We start from the raw sequence: 20025 nt of genomic DNA on the forward strand, positions 1-20025 counted from the left end.
GATATCTGACTGTGTTAAGAGACGACAGTCACAGCGACACGTGGAGCGAAGACACTTGCAGTAAAGTAAAATAACTTCACAACTATTGCATCAGAGCTGCAAGTGTGAGAGAGCCTAAGCCTGTCTCAGAGTGCAGGGGACAAGAGGAAAGGAATGGTAAAATTAACACTGACATTTGAAATTTTGTTAAAAAGAATGCTACTGTTAATTGTATCACTTGAATGTATGCAGGTGTTTTTCTATGAGCATTCATAGGTTCACAAAACCCCACCAGCCACTCTTGCTCCCATCTGGTGTGGGCTTTCTCAAGCACAGTGCCCTTCCTGCTTGGGTGGGCCACGCTGCTGGTCCTCGCCTGGGGCCGGACTGCTACAGGACACTGAGTCCCCAAGGCACGGCCTGGGATACATGACAGGAACATCTCTGCTCCTGGCTGAGGGCCTCCGTTTCCCCCTGCAGTGTAAGAATGCCGGTGACTCAGTTAGAAGCATGCATCCAAGCCATCCTTCCGTGTCATCACCATCTAGAAGCGGTGCCTGAATCTTCTGAATTTCTGCAGAATGTTGTTTACAATCACCTTGAACAAGTGAGTGTGTGTCCTCTTTCAAGTGGAGGAATTACTGCCGTTTTCCTGGAACTTACTCACCACTAGTCCATCTGATTTTTCTGTGCTAGGATTCAGTATAGCCTGCTAGTAACTCTGCAGTCAGATCTTGAAACCCTGATGAAGAGGATTATTTATTTTCTTTCCTTATATGATAGTATTTTACTTTCAAAATTCTGAGTTTTCTGTTCTTGGAGGAATTTTTTGGGTGTTTGGAGAAACAACTTTGCTCTTACCATCTTTGTGACCTGTTGCTATATGCGTCTCACCTGTCTTCTGTCACTTGTGAGGCGGTTCCATTTGTGACCCTGTCCGGGTTATTCATGTTATAAAACATAAAATCTGTAAAAGTACAGAACCCTTTTACTCCGAAGACATTCCACAAATACTCCTTTAATCTGGGTGTGGTTTTAACAAGACACAATCATTAGAACATATACTTGCAGGTTGCCAGTGCAAAATCCCCAAATGAATAGTCTAGCTCAACATCTAAAATCTTTCTTATCTACCTTGGATATGTATGGATAAGTGAAGCAGTTTGCTAAGAACTCAAGACCAGATTTAGAATACAGGCTGATGTAGCTCAGCAGGTCCTCCCAAGCTGATGCTCTGCCAGAGAGTGGGGTTGAGGGGAGAGGGCGTGCCCTGCCCTCCATGAGCTGACAGTTTCATGGCAAACACCTTCACCAGGTGAAGAAATTGGAGTTTCTTCTATGAACAGTGAGTCTGAAAAGAGCCCAAAAAGCGTGGGAGTGACACAATCCCATTTGTCTCAAGTAGGGGAGAGTGGCTGTGGGGCCACTTGGGAGACTCGTGAGTCCAGGTGGGCAGTGTTGGTGGCTTCCACTTGAGCGGTAGGACAGTCAGTGGGTAAAAGCGAACAGATTGAAGGCATGTTTAGATGGTAAAAAGAAAGAATTAAAGCTGTCTATGAAGGTAGGATGGAGTAAGGCCCAGGTTTCTGGGTGGATTAATGAGTTAAATGATGGTCCTGCTGTGTTCTGAGGATGGAAAGCTGCAGAGGGATTTCTGGGGGAAAACTGATGTGTTCAGCTGTGGGTAAAGTGAAAGGTTGTTAGATGTGTGGTCTGGGAGCTCAGGTGAGAGCCAGTAGTGAGTAGGGAGAGGGGAGAGAGACTTTCAAATAATTTTATCTTGTGAACATACATATAAGGATGAGTAATGACACACTTAACCCCTCTATAGTCTGTATTTAAAACCCAGTAACATTTTGCTATATTGATTGCAGGGGTTCTTAATTTTTTAATACAAATAAAATAAATAGAAACAAAATGGAGTTAATGAATATCTTAGAGTTGATGTGTGTCCTTGTATGTATTTTGATTTCTCATCTGTTTATAAACATAATCTACAAAAAGTTAACTTGCTTAGAATAAGAGTTAAACACAGGGACATGACACACTCTGTTGGGGGTTGAAGGTGATATCTTTGGCAAATTATGTAGCCTCTCTTTGCCTTTGTTGCATCTTCTGTGAATGCCCCCGGGCCCCTCATCACAGCTGATTTCCTAGACTAGAAGTTGGGAGGGAGGCTGCTGAAGGGAGTAAGAGGTGGCAACTGCTAGGAACAAAGAAGACAGAGACAAAAACAGATTAAAGCCGAGAAACTGAGTCCTAATACCCTCAAAGGAGAAATAATCCCGCAGTGTTTTGAGCCACTTACCATAAGGGAAACAAAATCACGTGGATCCAAATCTCTTGAGCATATGTATATTGTGGGTGGGAGGGTATCATCAGAAAAGGGTTGAGAAGAGGCTTTTTGGTTTCCCTTAACGTTTTCAGTAAGAATGGGGCGCAGAAGTGAAAACCACCCGCTTCACAGTAGAAGGTGTTGTTTTGTGCGAAACTGACCAAAGTTTGGAAACCAGTCATCAGTGGTGCTGGGAAATGAAGAGGCTTCTGGATTGGGTTGGGCACTTGCTGTGACTTCCAGGTGACCTGCTGGCTGGGGGCTGTGAGGCGGGCAGTAGGTTTGCAGTGTGACCTGGGCATAATCCCTGGCTCTGAGGCTGCTGGTCTGACTAGCAGACCTGGGCAGATGCAGTCCTATTGGGGCATCTCGCGATGTGGCCTGGGACACCTGCCATGCTGAGGGCGAGAGGAGGGATCCCCTAAGGAGGTGTCCCTGTGAAGAGTAGAAACGTCCTCCTGCAGGGGAGGAAGAGCCTCTGAGCAGCGGGCCGGATGCACAGGCAAGAGCAGCCTGAGCACGGAGATTTTGGGGACCTGGAAGTCATAAAGTGGCCCGAACAGCCTTGTTCCTGAGAAACTGGAGGGAAAAGAAGCTGCAAATGCAGGCTAATTTCAGACCCTGTGGTGGGTCATGAGTGATAGGAAAGAAATGGTCAGGGAGGCACGAGAGAACCCTGTGGTTCTCCCAGTTGGGGCGTCACACCAGAGGTAGGAGCAGAGTTATAGACTTTGTCACTTTTTATCTGTGTGACTTTGAACAATATCACCCCACCACTCTCTATATATATCTTCATCTGTAAAGTGACAGAGTGGCAACTCGTGTCATCAGAAGGCTTAGTTTAGCTCTGATCCTCTTTGTCCAGTCCTGTCAGTGCTGCCCTGCAAGGTTCTGCAGTGGCTGCTCTTACCCTGAGATGGGAGGGCGTAGAAGGGCATTGTAGCACCCGAGGGCAGGAAGGGGTTGCTTTAAAAGCAGACATGTAGCCTCCTGCAGCTGCAGACCTACAGGCAGTTTGGTTTATGGTCGTGGAGAGGACTTTGGAGGTCTTAGCATCGTCTTAAGACTTGTTTTCCCTTGGGGACCTGATTTGCCTTTGCAGATTAATGTTGAAGATTTGGGCTTCTGGCAAAGCTGTTTTCAGAGATGGGTATATATGTAACATATAGTATAAAAGGAAAGGTTTTATTTAATATTTGGGACTTTGTAGCTGTAGGGAACAGCTCTGTTGGCCTGGTTTCCACGGAGGACACTAGCGGTCGTCAGAGCGTGCGGGAGGGCAGGCAGCCTGCAGTGCTGCTGCGGGGGTTCTGCCCAGCAGGACACTCTGCTGAGTTGACTCTTCTCTGAGTTTGGTTGCCAGAGGAGCAGACAGCAAAGTAATGAGTTCTGGTGGGATTGTATAATGACATTAAGAAAGAGGGAGTCGTAGTTCTTCGGGACTACTATATTCTTTTGGTTCCTGATCCAGTGTGTCCCATTACAGAATTGATGAGTTGTGTCTATTCTGGGACTTGATTGAAATAAACGAGCAGCCTGAATGTTAAGAGTTATGTTTTATTTGTCAGGAGGACTCAAGCCAGGATGACCGCCTCTCAGAACACTCTGAGGGACTGCTCCCAAGAGTAGGGGAGAAGCTAGGATTATATAGGAGCTTTACAACAAAGACCAGGTAGTCAGAACAATAAAACATTGCTTGTTATCTAAAGAAAGCCAGGTATCTCAAGTTCATGAATTTAGTGCTTTTCAATATATGGGAGGAAGCCAACATTTGGGCTGACTGAATATATACTTTAGACAAGCACCTAGCTATCTAGGGCCAGTAATCTGTCCTTTCTTATTCTGAGTCTGCTCAGAGGGCACCGTTGTGAATGGCTGCAGGCCTGTCTTCACTGGGGGGTGGCGGCAGCCGCTGATGACTTGTTTTCAGCATTCTTTGTTTAGTGACATGGTTGCAATATTTTCATTCAATTTGTAGTATTTTCATTCACAGAAAATTATGATATTACCCTGATTATGGATAATCTGGAAGCTTGGAATGGAACCGAGATGGAATTACTGCAGGTAACTTCTACTTTAATAAGCCATGTGTAAACATGAACACGGAGGAAGCATACAAAAGGATTCGGTGGTGAATGGGAAGGGTTTCTGCACGTACAGGAGAAGGCAAGGCAGAATTCCTCTTCTTTGTGGGCAGGTATGTGAGTCCAACTTTCCTTTCTGAAGTGCTTTCTGAGAACTGTATATGGTAATGAACCAACATTGACAAACGGTGACACACATTGCATTTAAGAGCTGGCTGGCTTCAACTTGGGTATTGGACAGGTGGAATTCATAGGCAGTGGTCAGGTGGATGGGACAGAGATGGAGCCCAGGCCTGGGCCCATATTCAGGTTGAAATCGCCATTTACTCACCATAGCGCCTTGGACTTGAATGTAACCTCTCTTAAACTGATGGTGAATCTGTGAAATGGGCATGATAATATTCGTTACTTCCTGGGATTGTTGTAAGTTCTGAAGATTATTATAGCACACATGAAGCACTTAACACACTGACACTTAGCAGTGTACACTTTGTTCGACCACCACGCTTGGTGTGTGTCAGAGCCTTAAAGGCAGCATGTGTCTGTTTAGGATGCACTGGTAGCCCCTTGGCTAGTTTGTGAATTTGGTGATTTCCTTTAATACTTGTAACTCTGTGTGCCATGGGCAGTTATTTTTATGGACAGATGAGGAATCTCAGGGTAAAAAAGACTGTGTAATTTGCCCAAAGTCAGACCATAATTTTGTGTGCAGGGGCCTCGGTTCAGCATGGGCTCCTGGGCCTTCTGCTCTCTCCGTTCAGCACCAGAGCCAGATGTGGGCTCGGCTGTTTCCCAGCCCAGAATATCCGGCAGGCCACAAGACACACCTGGTCCTGTGCTGCTTGAGCAAAATCTCCGGAGGAGAGGCAGTTACAAAAGGGATAAACATAAAAACAGACGACAGCAAATTGTGATCAGCTCTGAGAAGGAAAGGAACACGTCTGGCCGTGCAGAGCTGGGAGCTTTCCCATCGGGGCTGCTCTGGGGGCGCTCATCTCAGCTAAACAAGCTCTGCTGCTGCACCAAGGCAGGAAGGCAGGGCGCGTGTGGCCAGGTAGACAGGGCCTCGTTGATTGTACTCATTCCCTATTAAGTGGCAGGTGTCACAGGCACTTAACTAATAAACAGATGTTGGCCATAATCATCACGCATTTTGCTTGGTAGTTTTATTGGCGCCAACTTTGAGAGGAGGTCTTTGAATCTGGGGAGTTTGCCGCATGCCCGTGATTACCATGGATATACCCCCACTGGTCTTTCAACCTAGACTGGTGTGGCTGTCATGTCCCAGCCTTGTGAATGGCATCGTGTAGCTTCTCCCAAGTGGCCCAAATGGCTGACATTGATATGCTTAATTCGTAGGAAATGGTATGTGACAATAAGAGAAAAAGTTAGTAAGAAATTGCAAAACTAGAAAATAACCAATTCTTCCCCTGCTGGGGGACCGTACCCTGTGTCACTCACCCCACTCACTGCCTGTCACCTCCTCCCTGAGGACTCCGTGTTCAGAAGCCACTCTGAGCCTTTGAAGAACATTTTGCCTCATGACACTGTTGACTAGGACCTGCGACCTCTCTGTCCCTGGTTAACTCTCTCTTCAAAGCCATTTAAATTTCTTGCAGGCTCCTCCACTCAAATGTAAGAATAGCCCCTTTAAACTTCTTGATGCAGCTCCTTAATGAAGATCTTGGGAAGGAAACCTAGCCAAAACCTGGGAGGTATTCACATAGTGAATGTAACCTGAGCATTTATTGACGTTCAGAATCAGAGCGGTGGGAGACACAGGAAGGCCTTTTTAAGTTAGAAAGTGGAAAGAGAAAGGACTCAGGATGTTTGAGACTGAAACATCTCAGTCCCAGCCAGCAAGGCACCGGCGTTCAGGATGGTGTGTGGGGAGTGCAGAGTTCTCAAAAAGAAAGAAGTGGTGGGATGGCAGGGAGGACATTTAGGTACTTAACTGGGGAAGGAAAAAGTTGGCTGAACAATTCATGGTTGAACAAGAGGATTGTGACATGATGTGCTTGTATTTTGGAGAGAAGGGTTTTGTGGAGCCAGGCCTAAGGAGAAATCTCTCTGACTGGGGAGTCAGCACAACAAAAAAACACAGAGAACCGGGCAGACCCCATGGCCCCTGATGGGGGAGAGGCTGCCCACCAATTGGAGACCTGGAGGCTGCTTCTGTCCCTTAGCTGGGGCCTCAGACCTCACTTCACATCCCAGTCCTGTTGATACAAGAAAAAATATGTGGGGCATGAGAAGGGCTGTGTCCCAGGCTTCCGTTGAGCCCCTGGGATGTGCCCCACCAGATTGTGTTCCTTGACTTCATGCAGAAAAGAATTCAAGAACAAGCCAGTGTTGAGTAAAGGTAGATTTATTCAGAGAGATACATTGACAGGCATGAGAAACGTCACGAAGTATGGGGGTTTGATGCTCAGATTAAAAGTAGGCACATACTCCACAGAAATAGTGTGGGCCTTCTCCGAAGAGGTAGAGAGAGGGGTTCCTGGGAGGTGGCTCTGTGTTGCTCCTTTTCTTGGGCTTCGTGGTTTCATATGCTAATAAGTAGAAGGACCAGCCTTAGGGCAAGGGGCTGGGATTCCAGGGAGTTGGCCATTTCCCACCCTTTGACCTTTTGTGGCTAGCCTTGTGACTGCCATGGTGCCTGGGGCCGTGTTATTCACCATGTTACTATTACAATGGGTGTATAATGAAGCTCAAGATCTGCTAGAAGTTAAATCTCTTCATCCTGAGCCTCAAGACCTATTGGGGGTTGAATTCTTCACCATTTTGATGTTAATTGCTGTGGTCTTTCTTGAATGGCTTGCTCTGCCCCCTTCCATCCTGTCTCACTGTGATGACACAGAGAGAGCAAAGGCCGGGCCCTGCGTGTGCTCCTGCATTTAACAGCGGGAGATGTGGGGTGGGCTGAGGATGACTCTGAGTGGTGAAAAATATGTTTCAGATATTCCCACATGAGACATGGGGACCTGCCAGCAGCCATCGCAGATTTATCTCACGGGCATTATCACTTGTGTTGTTACGGAAACAACAGGCCAGCCAAGAAATAAGCACCACTCAGAGGGTGGGAGTACTGAGATTTATTATGCCAGCGGGCTCAGAGGGGCTTCTGTTCCCAAGCCCTGAGCACCTCCAAGACGTGCACATGAGGTTTTATAGGGTTAATTACAAGTATGGGGCTTTTAGCCAATAAGGCTCAAACAACAAAAAGCAAGGAAGCAGTACACTGAAGCTTATCAATTTGGAACAGATCATGTTACTGACAATTGTTGACCTTGGATTTACGAGTTAGCTTGTTAGCCCAGTAAACTGACACTGAACTTCAGATTTACGAGTTAGCCCAGCAAAACTTAGATCAGTAAACCGACACTTATCACACTTAGATTTGTGACTTAGCTTGTTAGCCCAGCTGGGGTTTTTGTTCACAGTGTCACTCATCTTTTCTATTTTTCTTTTTTTTTTAAAGTATTTAATCCAAATTTAATATCAGGATTTTTTTGGAAAGAAATTCCTCTTTTTCTTTTCTTTGGGGCTCTTTTGGGGGGTAGGTAATTAGGTATATTTATCTGTTAGTGGAGGCCCTGGGGCTTGAACCCAGGACCCCGTGCACGCTAAGCACACGCTCTACCACCTGCCCCATCATCTTTTTCTTTTTGCTTTAGCTGCCAAGAATCTTACAGCTGAATTTCTAGTCGGCCTTTAACACTTGCCCTGACTTCATGGAATCCATTTTTATGAGTTTACCTCCCCCTGGTTTCATTTAAGTATTGAATCTCCATTTTCTCTTCACTCTCAGTTTTGCCTTTTTGTTGTTATGGTTGTTAAGCTGTGTTTAAAAAATTGCTTAATTTCTCTTTTAGCAGGAGGCTGAAGTAAATAAATTTGTAAACAAACATCACACTTAAATGCTTTTATATATTCTAAGCTGTTTAGTAGTTAATTAAAAACCAAATTGAATATTAAAGGGATAACATTTTTAAATTATTTTTTAATTTTTTATAAAGACATAGCTGATTTAAAATATATGTTTCAGGTGTACAATAGATGCTCCATTTATAGTTACTGTAAAACATTGTCTGTATTCCCTGTGTTGTAAGATACATCCCTCTAGAGTGTTTACATTACATGTTGCAGTTTGTATAAGAAATTTGGGTAACGCAGAGTCTGGGACGTGGCTGTGGCTGACCCAGGTTCACGCAAACCCTGCCTGTCAAAGCTCAGGCCTTCACTCCTGTCTGCAGGGGAGCGAGTGGAGGCAGCTCTCATCAGCGCTGGCACCACACTCTGAGTGGCAGTGACAGCAGTGACTGTGTGTGGACGTGCAAATTGTTGTTCCAAGAGTTTTACATGCTTTTCTGCATTTACTAATTAAAGCCCTCCTGTGAGGAAGCGTTTTAAGTTTTTAATGAATAATACATTTTATTTTGATACTGATAGACTTCAAAACTCCGGAAAATTTACAGGAGTAGTACAATAAATGCTTAGATACAGTTCACCTTAAAGGGCACTATTTGCCCTTTTGTGACGGGCTTATTTTAGCATAAATTTTCAAAGTTCATTCATATTGTAGCCTGAATCAGTACTTTATTCTTTTTGTTTGATAATATCCTTTTCCTTTTTTTTGTTTTTGGTCTATTTAAAAATATTTTCATTGAAGTCTAGTCAGTTTATAGTGTTGCGTCAGTTTCTTGTGTACAGCACAAAACTTCAGTTAAATAGGAACATACCTGTACTCATTTTCATATTCTTTTTAAACATAAGTTACTATAAGTTATTAAATATATTCTCGGGTGCTATACAGTATAAACTTGCTGTTTATTGTATACATACTCAGCATCTGCAAATCTTGAACTCCCAATTTATTCCTTCCCACACCCTCTCCCCTCTGGTAACCATAGTTTGGTTTCTATGTCTCTGTGTCTGTTTCTGTTCTGTAGATAAGTTTATCTTTTTGTTTCTTTGTTTTTTTTTGTTTGTTTGTTTTAGATTCCACATGTGAGCGATCTCATATGGTATTTTTCTTTCTCTTTCTGGCTTATTTCACTTAGAATGACATTCTCCTGGTCCATTCATATTGCTGCAAGTGGCATTATTTTATTATTATTTTATTGCTGAATAGTAGTCTATTGGACATATATACTACAACCTCTTTATCCAGTCATCTGTCAGTGGACATTTAGGTTGTTTCCATGTCTTCATATTGTAAATAGTGCTGCTGTGAACATTGGGGTGAAAGTGTCTTTTTGAATTACGTTTCCTTACGGATATATGCCCTGGAGTGGGATTGCTGTGTCATCTGGGCCCCCAAGGTTTTGTCTTTTGAGGAACCTCTATACAGTTTTCCACAATGGCTCCACCAAACTGCATTCCCACCACAGTGTAGGAGTGTTCCCAATTCTCCACAGCCTCTCCAGCATTTAGTGTCTATGAACTTCTGAATGATGGCTATTCTGACTGGTGAAAGGTGATACTTGTTTGCAGTTTTGATTTGCATTTCTCTGATAATGATATTGAGCATTTTTTCATGTGCCTATTGGCCATTTGTATGTCTTCATTGGAGAAATGTTTCTTTAGGTCTTCTGCCCATTTTTGGATTGAATTGTTTGTTTTTCTTTTTTATCAAGTGAAAAAGCTGTTTACATATTCTGGGAATTAAGCCCTTGTCACTTTCATTTAATGCAACTATTTTCTCCCATTCCATAGGTTGTCTTTTTGCTTTAATTTTTGTTTTCTTTTCTGTGCAAAAGCTTGTAAGTTTAATTAGAACCCACTTGTATATTTTTGCTTGTATTTCTATTGCTTGAGTAGACTGCTCTTGGAAAACATTGTTGAGATATATGTCAGATGTTTTGCCTATGTCTTCTTCTAAGAGGTTTATAGTGTCTTGTCTACAATTTTAAGTCTTTAAGCCATTTTGAATTCATTTTTTTGTATGTTGTGAGGGGGTAGTCTAACTTCATTGATTTACATGCAGCTGTGCAGTTTTCCCTGCACCATTTGCTGAAGAGGCTGTCTTTACTCCATTGTATGTTCTCACCTCCTTTGTCAAAGATTCAATTACCAAAAGTTTGTGGGACTATTCTTGGTAATTTTTTTTATCCATTCATTGATGGATGGATATTTTTAGTGACTTTTAGCTACTCTGAATGATACTGCTATGAATATTGATGTGCAAGTTTTTGTGAGAATACATTTCCATTCTCTTGGCTGTACAGTTGGCCCACCATATCTGTAGTTTCCACTTCATGGATCCAGATGGCTGATTGCAAAAGGACTTGATCATCCTTGGATTATGGTATCCAGGGTGAGGGGTTCCTGAAACCAACCCCCCGAGGACACTGAAGGATGACTCTACATGTAGGAGTGGAATTGCTCAGCCACATAACTCTAACCTTTTGAGGAAACATCGGGCTTTTCCAAAGAAGCTGCCCCATTGCCCCTTTCCAACGGCTGCATATTGAGGGTATCCATTTCTCTGCCTCCTGACTGACACTTGTTATTGTCCATGTTTTGATTATAACCATCCTAGTGAGTTTAAAATGAGATCTCATTTTGATTTTGATTTCACTAGTGATGCTGAGCATCTTTTCAGATGCTTATTGGCCAATTGTGTATCTATTTAAATCCTTGGCAAATTAAAAAATTGGGTCGATTTTCTTTGTATTGTTCAGTTGTAAGCATTTGTTTTATATCCTGGATACTAGTCTCTTATTAGATATATGCTTTGCAAGATTTTTCTCCTATTCTGCAGATTGTCATTTCACTTTAATTTTTTTAAACATTAAAACAATTTCTTTATAGGGGAGGTAATTAGATTTATTCATTTTGTTTTTCTTCCTTAGCACACACTCTATCATTTGAGCTCCCCCTTTCCCCTTTCATTTCACACTCTTGATGATGTCCTTTGTAACAAATGATTTTAATTTGATGAAGTCCATTTTATCTATTTTGTTTTATCACTTGTGCTCTTGGTATTGTATCTAGGAAGCCATAGCCTATCCTATGACCACAAAGATTCATACTATGTCTTCTTTTAGAAAGTTCATACATTTAGTTTTTACGTTTCTGTCTGTGATCCATTTTGAATTAATATTTGTTATATAAAATACGGGGTCCAGATTCCAGATACATTCTTTTGCCTTCAGATACCCAGGTGTCTCTGCTCCATTTGTTGAATAGACTATACTTTCAATGGAGTTTTGTTGGCACATTTCTGGAAAACTGACTGTAAATGTAAGTTTCCCCCCAGGATTTTTTATTGTGTCTCATAGATTTCTGCATCCAAACTTATGACAGAAGCATAATGACTTGAGTGCTATAGATTTGCTGTAACCTTTGAGTGAGTCCTCCAAATTTGCTCTTCTTTTTCAAGATTGTTTTGGCTGACCTGGGTCCCTTGCTTTCAATATGAATTTTGGGATCAGTTTTTCAATTTTTGCAAAGAAGTCAGCTGGAATTTTGATAGGGATTCCATTAAATATGTAGATTACTTTGGGAAGTCTTAACATTTTTAACAATATTTTCTACCATTGCATGATCATGGGATGCCTTCCATATATGAAGATATTTTAAATTTTTTTGGTGATACTTCAAAATATTCAATGTACAAATCTTGTAAACTTTTGTTAAATGTATCTCTCATTTTATTTTTTATGCTGTTGTAAATGGAAAGGCTTAGCTTCATAAGGGTGGGACTATATATATCAATTTATTTATTCCTAGGATTCCTACATAGCAAATACACTAGGTTTATATTTGCTACATTGATCTATCCACAATTCTTCCCACCCCCGTGTCATAAGAAACCAAGACCCAGCTTAAGCCATCTGAACACCTATGTGGAAGTGAGAAATGAGACCTTTGGGTGGGGTTTGTGTAGATGATACTGAGATCTTATTCAGGATGGCTTCATCTTAATTTCTTTTAAACAATCCTTTCAGAGTATATAGTCAGATACATTAGGAAAATGCTCTTTTGATGTGCAGAGGAGCTAAGGCTATAATTTTCAAGTAATTTCTAGTGAGAGTGTTGTACTTGAAACATAATTTGCATCAATCTTTGAAGATTTATGTTTCAGGAGCTTTGAGTAAATAATACCTGTCTTTATTCAATAACTACAACTAAATGCTCAAGCAACATGTAAGAGTTTGAGCAAACTGCTCCCGCCCCGTAGTGCTGGTTGGTTGCAGCTGTAACTGGAGTCAGCGCTTACCTTGCCCAGTACACTTGTGCTGATCTGCTGAAAACAGTTCGTCCAACTGTTTGTCGGTAGTCTTTTAGACAAAGCCATAAAGCATTGATTTAAGGTTGCTGGAATGTAATCTATTCTTATTAATATTAAGTAAGCACATATTGAGTACTTACTGTATGTTGGGAATTGTCCCTCAGCCTCACATGAATATTACTTCTAGTAAAACCTCTCATATTTCCCTGTTATTTGCACTTTACAGATAAGGAGACTGAGGATTAGGTCTTCTCTCTTTTGGGGGGAGCTCATTATCAATGATGGGAAGTTGTAAGGAAAAAGATATTGATTCATCCAGAGAAAATATTTTTCTGAGATTCAGTATTGAAGAAGGTAACCACTGAAGAGGGTGATCATTGTTTGAGTGAGACGAGCCCCGGGTTGTACGGAGTCAGCATCCCTGTCCTGGACGCTTCACGTGTAGAGCTGCGTGGTGGGTGAGGCGGCACGGCCGCGCAGGGAAAGCGGATGCCGGGCCGTTGGGCTGTGCTCAGGCCCGGTGGGGCTTTCCCCTAAGAGCAGTGGACCGTCATTGACAGATTTTAAGTAGGCTAGTGCGGTGCTCTCGTAGATCACTTTTGTCTTGTAGAATGCTTAGAAACATTTAGAAGGCTTGGCAGGAGGTGATGTGATGAGTCAGAGTAGGGTGGCTGCGAGGTGTAGCAGTGTTCAATTTTCAAGTGATTTTCAGTCCCAGGTTTGTGGCTCAGTAGCCGTGTCACTTTGGATGACACACCCAAGGAAGTGAAACAATTTATCTAATCAATAGAAGCAGTGATGTACCGAACTCCCAGGACTGCTGTGTAGATCCAGTGAGATAACGTGTGCACAGTGTGCAGCATGGTCCCCAGCACAGAGTCAGTGCTGAGGGAGTGCCAGTGAGTACCTGGTAGGACAGGTGTGGGTGGTGGATCTCATTGACTGAGGAAATTTGTCCCTGAAGGAGGGGTCTTGTCACATCTGTGAGTGATTGGCCTGAGCTGGGAGAGGCAGAGAGACCTTGTCCACGACCATGGGCCCTGGGCAGGATGGCTATGGGAGGAACACCGTGAAGTTAGCTCTTGGCAGGTGGAGTTGGAGGTGCCCTTGAGACATCTAAGTGCAGTGTCACAATCACAGAAGTGGTCTGGTCCCGGGCTGTGCATTTTCCTGCCGAGATATTGATCTCTGAACGTGAAGACATACTTTACAGGACAAGTGAATAGTAGTATCATCTCTCATCAAAGCTCACATCTCTTTATTCATCACTCACTTTGCTAATTGGGTACTTACAGAACACACTTCACTGTCCTCCCCTGGGCTCAGGCTCCACAGAAAAGAGCTGGTGAGTCTCCCTCTTTTCCAGAAGAAGACACATTTAGCTGGTAGACTTCTATACCTCGCCAGACTTAGAATTTTAGGTTGTTGATTTAATTCTATTTTCTGTTGGTCATCTCCTGACAGGAGAGACGTTTTACCTCATGGTCCGGTTTCAATTAGCTGTTACTGAGAATTGCTGGTCTGATCCATAGTGTATTTATTCTATTAACTTTGTAGAGTACTTATCATTTTTCTGTCTTTGCTCTTTAATTTTGTTTGCCCCTTCAATTTTCTATCTTATTTGGGACCTTATTTTATTTTTTAATTAAAAAATGTCTATTAGCAGTTAACAAAACAAAAGCAAAGAAAAAATGCACATGATAGCTAAATTTAGAAAATATCTTGTGTGTTTTCTGTCTCAGCCATGAAGGGTTCTAGAAACTTGTGAAAAGCTTCATTACATAAGTTCCTTTAAATTCTGATTAAGAAATAAAACCTTCCTTCCTCATCTTTCAAGCTGCACAGCTAATTGTCAAGAAAGTGAGGGGAAATTCTCAGAAGCCAAGACAAACCAGAAAGCAGGGATTCTGGGAGATACGTGAGCCTTAGAAGCCCTGAGGTGCTGGTTGGCTCCTGAACTGAGTTTCAGTTGCCCTGGCAGGAGGGCAGGAGGTGAGCCTGTGGCCTCTCACACTGGGAGTTGGATGGCTGTTCTTATGTAAGGCCAAGCACATCCTGAGAATCCTGCTTTATAAAAGGTTGAATTAGAAAGAAAAGAATAAAAGCATTCCTCAAGGCAAGGAAGTAAGGAAAGTAAAATTTTTTGGAAGCGGGAAAAAATAACATATCCAAAGTAAGGATTTAGTTTAAAGCTGTTCTGGCATGAGAGTGACCACAAACCCATGGCAGAAAATCACAGCTCCTCCCGGAAAGAGAAGGTGTGATTTGAATGAATCAGTGGACAGCCATTCTGAAAAAGGCCTCCAGAGTCTTCTGGATCAAGATACTGGACTCAAACACCTCCCTTCCATGGTCTCATTTAAATAACCAGAAAGGTTTTAAAGGAAAGAAGCCATAATCATATTTCTATTTGTTGGCATTACTTTATGCTAGGAATTCAAAGGTGACTATGGAGTTGTCTCCTCTTTTATGGACCTTACTTTCTATTTGACATATTTGGGGAACTTGGTGGAGGGTGGTGTTAGTATGTTGCAATTAACCAGGAGAGGAGTTTAAGAAAGCAGTGAAGGGTTGGTGACATTTTTCGCTGAGGACAGTCCTGTTCAGTTGGCTTGTAATTACAGGCTCGTTGAGTTGTCACTGGAGGGAATTAATCTTAAGGGATTTGGACTTAACTCAGGCCTCTTCAGAATGGACAAGTGAACCTGGAGAAAGACAGTCAAATCTGTGCAGACATTGAAGTTCACTTCAACATGCGGTATCCATGAGCCAAAGATAGGACTAGTAGGCAGCACTTCTTGAGGACAGAGGAGTGGTTTTTAAGGTTCTTCAAGAATGAATCCCAAGGTACCGGGATGGCCAGTTGTCAAACTGTGACTTTGCTCTTTGGACAGTGTATCCACCAAGGGTATTGGCCGTTTATAAGTTTCCATTTCTCTTTAATACATGTCAGGTTATGAGGACGTGGGCATAAACGTTTCACACCTTGTCAAGGTGACTTTGGGTACCTGCCTAGAAGCATGGGCACAGTTGCGGCTGCGTCATACATCTTGCCGCACATCCCGCTCCCCGGCTCCGTGATCACGGCAGAGTGGTTCCTTATTGAGCTGTCCATCTCCTCTGTGACATCGTAACCAAACAAAAGACTGGAGTGTATTAGCTTGGCTTTTTTCTTTTCTAACATTCCCTTCAAATTATGATGACTGATAGTGGACCCAGTTACGTTTGCAGATGATTTACAAGTAGGGCTGTCAGTACAAACCTTGTAATCCCCGCTGTGTGATCTAGAGAAGAAAGTTACACTCTTTCCAAATTGTTTTGATGCACTTATGTGGGAAAATGATGTATGTTTGAATATGTATTTCCTCTCTTAATCATCATGGCTAGAGATGAATATTTGTAGACATGGAATGGGTACTCTGTATTTGAACTGTATGGTCCCCTAAATTCTCCCCAGCTTTTTAAAGTCATCACTGGAGTGCTACCTCCAGAGTGCCACAAAGCATCCAACACTGCCTGCTCTTCGGACACTGTAAGTTTCCAAGTTGTAGAAGGCTGCTGGCTGGTGAGGCATTCTCTCGCACATCTCTGGTTGGGTGATGTGAGCTGAGAACACAAGAATTGGCAGACAGTAACTAACCACGATCACGTCCATTTCTGGAACACTCATGGAGGATTTTACACCTATGCTAGTGGAATACGTTATTTCATTTAGTTTTCCCAACAATCATAATTAGATTTTATCACCTGTATTAAAAAGGAAACTGTCAAAGCGAGTGACGTGCAGACTTTGGACTGGAACACGGTTCTTTCTGATCCCTGTCTCTGTTCCCTCCCCGGCCTATCCTTGCAAGTGACCAGGAGACTCTTCCTCAGTCTTGAGTTTCCCTCTGATGTTACCGCTCTCTTTGTTTCTAAGAGAGGAAAACAAGTCTAAACTTACTTTCCAGTTGGAAATGGAATGGAGAGTTAACGTTGGAAGCCGGGAGAATCTGTCCTGTGATGAAGTGGTCTCCGAGCCACTTCCACTGGGATGTCACATCACTGTCTGGGCCCCTTGCTCAGCCTGTGCACAGGTGACAGTGCAGTTGTGCCGAGCAGTCCTCCCGGACAGGGCAGTGGGTTGGAAATGAGTTTGGGGATTTGGTTTCATTACACAAGTTCCTGAGGGCCTTGACCTGGCACTTCGAGTGGGAGCATTCCCTGTCCCACAGACTGTGCTCTGGGCCCGTGCAGACCTGACGTGGCCTCAGCGTGAGTCTCAGGGCCCGTGGTGATGAGGAGCATTTTAGCCCAGGGTCTGCCGGAGGCTCTGAGACTACTGGGCTGTGGGACTTTGTCCAGGATGATAATAATTCCTCCCCGAGTTTCAGATTTCCTTGCCTGTGAGCCGGGGTAATAGTTGTTTCTGAGATGATTGTAATGATTCAGTAACGGGCACAGCATGTGCTGACAGGTAGCTGGGTGCTTTAGGAGCAGAAGTCGCAATCACTCTGTCAGCCTCTCCCTGTGCGCTCTGTGCTTTGAGAAGTTGTGTGTTTGGTGAAAGTCCCGCCCAGACCCTAGGGTCTAGATGAACTGTTGTTCCTTTACTTTCCCTTCCTTTTCCTCTTTCCCTTCTCTGTGTCCCATGTTTAGGTAGCAGATTCCTCTATTTCAGGGAATACGGGCTTTTCTAGTAAAGGGACAGGTGGAATGCGGAGAGGTGGGGCCCAGAGGGGGTCTGGAGTGTCTGCACAGTGCTGCTTCCCTGCGTTTCTGCATCCGGTCCCATCAGTGCACTAAGTCAGCCTTCCTCTTCCTTCCTGTGTCATCGGGTCTCTGTTTTAAGGGAAAACCATTTTTATGGGTCTTTTTTCACTTACGTGTTTCATTCAGATGCTTGTTGCTTTTCTCCCTGTGCTTCAGCGTTCCGAGGAGAGAATTCAGCCGTGCAGCATCCTCTCCGAGCTCTACGAGTTGATCGGCTTCCACTGCAAGTCCACCTTCTTCAAGCGGGTGGCCCCCGTGCGGCACGCGGCCCCCGGCATCCCAGAGCCTGGCGGGAAGGCCTGCTCCCGACTCCTCCTGCAGACGCTTCCTGGCTACAGTCTGTCGCTGGACCTGCAGGACTTCAGCAAATGTGTTGGAACTAAAACATTGCTTCAGCCCCATTAACCATGCCTGGTTTGGGCCCTGCTGTCCTGCCTCATCAGGGTGAATTTTGATTCATTTAGAACAGGGCTCAGCAGACTTTTCCTTTCAAGGGCTTGGGGGTAAATATTTCAGGGTCTGAAAACCTCCTGATCTCTGGTGCAGCTGCTCAGCTCTGCTGTTTAGATGCCAGAACAGCCAGACAGTCCACACACCCATAGAGCTTTATTAACAGCGGTGGCTGGGGCTGGATTGGGTGTAAGAACTGCAGTTTGTCCCCACAGCCTCCTCAATATTGACACCTGCAACAGAGTGTACATTTGTGACAATGGGTCAACCTACACTGACACGTCATCATCACCCATAGCCCATACTTGACACTAGGATTTACACATTGTGTTGTGCACTCTGTGGGTTTGGACAGATGTACAATGACATGTATCCACCATCACAGCATCATACAGAGTCGTCTGTCTTAGTGACCTTAAAATGCTCCATGCTGCACCTCATTCATTGCTCTTTCCCCTCTAGCCTCTGGCAGCCACTGATCTTTCAGTCTCTGTGTTTTTCCCTTTCCCAGAACACCATACAGTTGGAATCAGACAGTTGCTGAAACTTCCCAGATTGGCTTCTTTCACTTGGTAATATGCATTTAAGGTTCCTCCATGTCTTTCCATTCCTTGATAACTCATTTCATTTTAGCACCAAATAATAGTCCATTTTCTGGCGGAACCACAGTTTATTTATCCATTCACCTACTGAAGAAGAGCTTAGTTGCTTCTGAATTCTGTTGAGTATGAATAAAGCTGCTATTAACATCTGTATGCAGATTTGTGTGTGAACATAAGTTTCCATTTAATCGAGTAAACACCAAGGAGCACAGTTGCCAGATCAGATGTTAGAATTACGTCTAGCTCTGTAAAAAATTGCCAGAACATCATCCAAAGTACCTGGGCCATTTTTCATTCCCACCAACAATGCATTAAAATTTCTGGTGCTCCACATCCTTGCCAGCATTCGGTGCTGTCAGTGTTCTGCATTTTGGCAGTTCTGACAGGTGTGCAGTGGTATCTCGCTGTTTCAGTCTGCATCCCCTTGATGACAGGTGCTGTGGAGCATCTTTCCAAAGGCTTCTTTGGCATCTAGATTTCTTCTTTGATGAGGTGTGTTTTCAGGCATTTTGCTCATTTTTTAATCAGGTTATTCATCCTTCTTGTTGAGTGTAAAGAAATTTTGGTATATTCTGGATTTCAGCCCTTTATCAGTGTGTCCCTGCCTTTCACCTGCAGTGCCAGAGTTGTCCTTTGGGTCTCAGTGGAGTGTTAGATCTTCAAAGAGATTCCCTGTCTTCCCTCAGCCTAAATACTGTCCTTGTATTTTTCACTTTCATTGACTCATTTTGTTCTTTTTAAATAGCATTTCCCATAATTTGTAAGTACATAAAAGAGAAAAGGGCAATGATTGAACACCGCCTGCCCCACCAGGCTGTGTGCCCTGTGAGAGCAGAGGCCCTGCCCCACTCACCGTTTCCCATGACAGCACATGGCACATGTCCATGTAAAAGTGTGTAACGTGGGGCCAAACCTGATGAGCAGCTATGACGACATGTGTTGTCTAACATTTATTGAGTAGACTTTGTTTCTGATCTTAATTATTAAATCATATGAATGAAACTTGGTTGTTTTGAAAAATAAAACAACAAAGCACACCTCAATGTGATTGGTAATTTCTATTTAGATTTCTGACCCAGGAGGGGATGTTCACCATCATTTTGTGGAGGAGGTTGGGGAGGTAAAGTAAGAGAGTGAGATCAAATAAAGTAAAAATGATAACAGTCAGTTGGCTTTATTTTCACTGACATAAAAGGTACTTTAAACCCTATCTCAGCTGTTGTTCTGTGGTTTTAAATATTTCTCATAGAATTAAATGGAAGCCCACTAAACCCTGAAAGGGAAATTGTGTGCTCAAGTCTGAAAAATGTGTATGTCTATTTCTTGAGATGCACATTTCCCTACTGGTTAAAGAAATTCGAGGCAGGAACACAACAGTGCACGGTGTGTGTCTGCCGGATTCACAGAATGCTCAGTGTCATTTTCATTTTCTTCTGTTGCAGTTTATGACGGTTTTCCATGAGATATATTGCTCAGCATTTTCCTGAATGAAGGATTGAATTTTCCACAGGAAATCTAATGACAGAGAGTGACAAGGCACATGGGTTTCCCATAAAGGAATAGTTGACGTAATAAACTCGCACT

General features: G+C 43.3%; 1 protein-coding gene across 1 annotated transcript in view; it reads left to right on the forward strand.

The window, feature by feature from the left end:
- Positions 1-18060, forward strand: part of LOC140687012 (trafficking protein particle complex subunit 9-like) — a 233014-nt gene extending 214954 nt beyond the window's left edge. Inside the window, exon 3 of the mRNA XM_072942157.1 lies at positions 17546-18060. Within this exon, the coding sequence (XP_072798258.1) occupies positions 17546-17794 (249 nt within the window). The 3' untranslated portion in view covers positions 17795-18060. The remainder of the gene's footprint in view (positions 1-17545) is intronic.
- The last annotated feature ends 1965 nt before the right edge of the window (positions 18061-20025 follow it).

This window comes from Vicugna pacos, chromosome 18, assembly GCF_048564905.1.
Source record: "Vicugna pacos chromosome 18, VicPac4, whole genome shotgun sequence".
Classification (NCBI taxonomy): Eukaryota; Metazoa; Chordata; class Mammalia; order Artiodactyla; family Camelidae; genus Vicugna; species Vicugna pacos.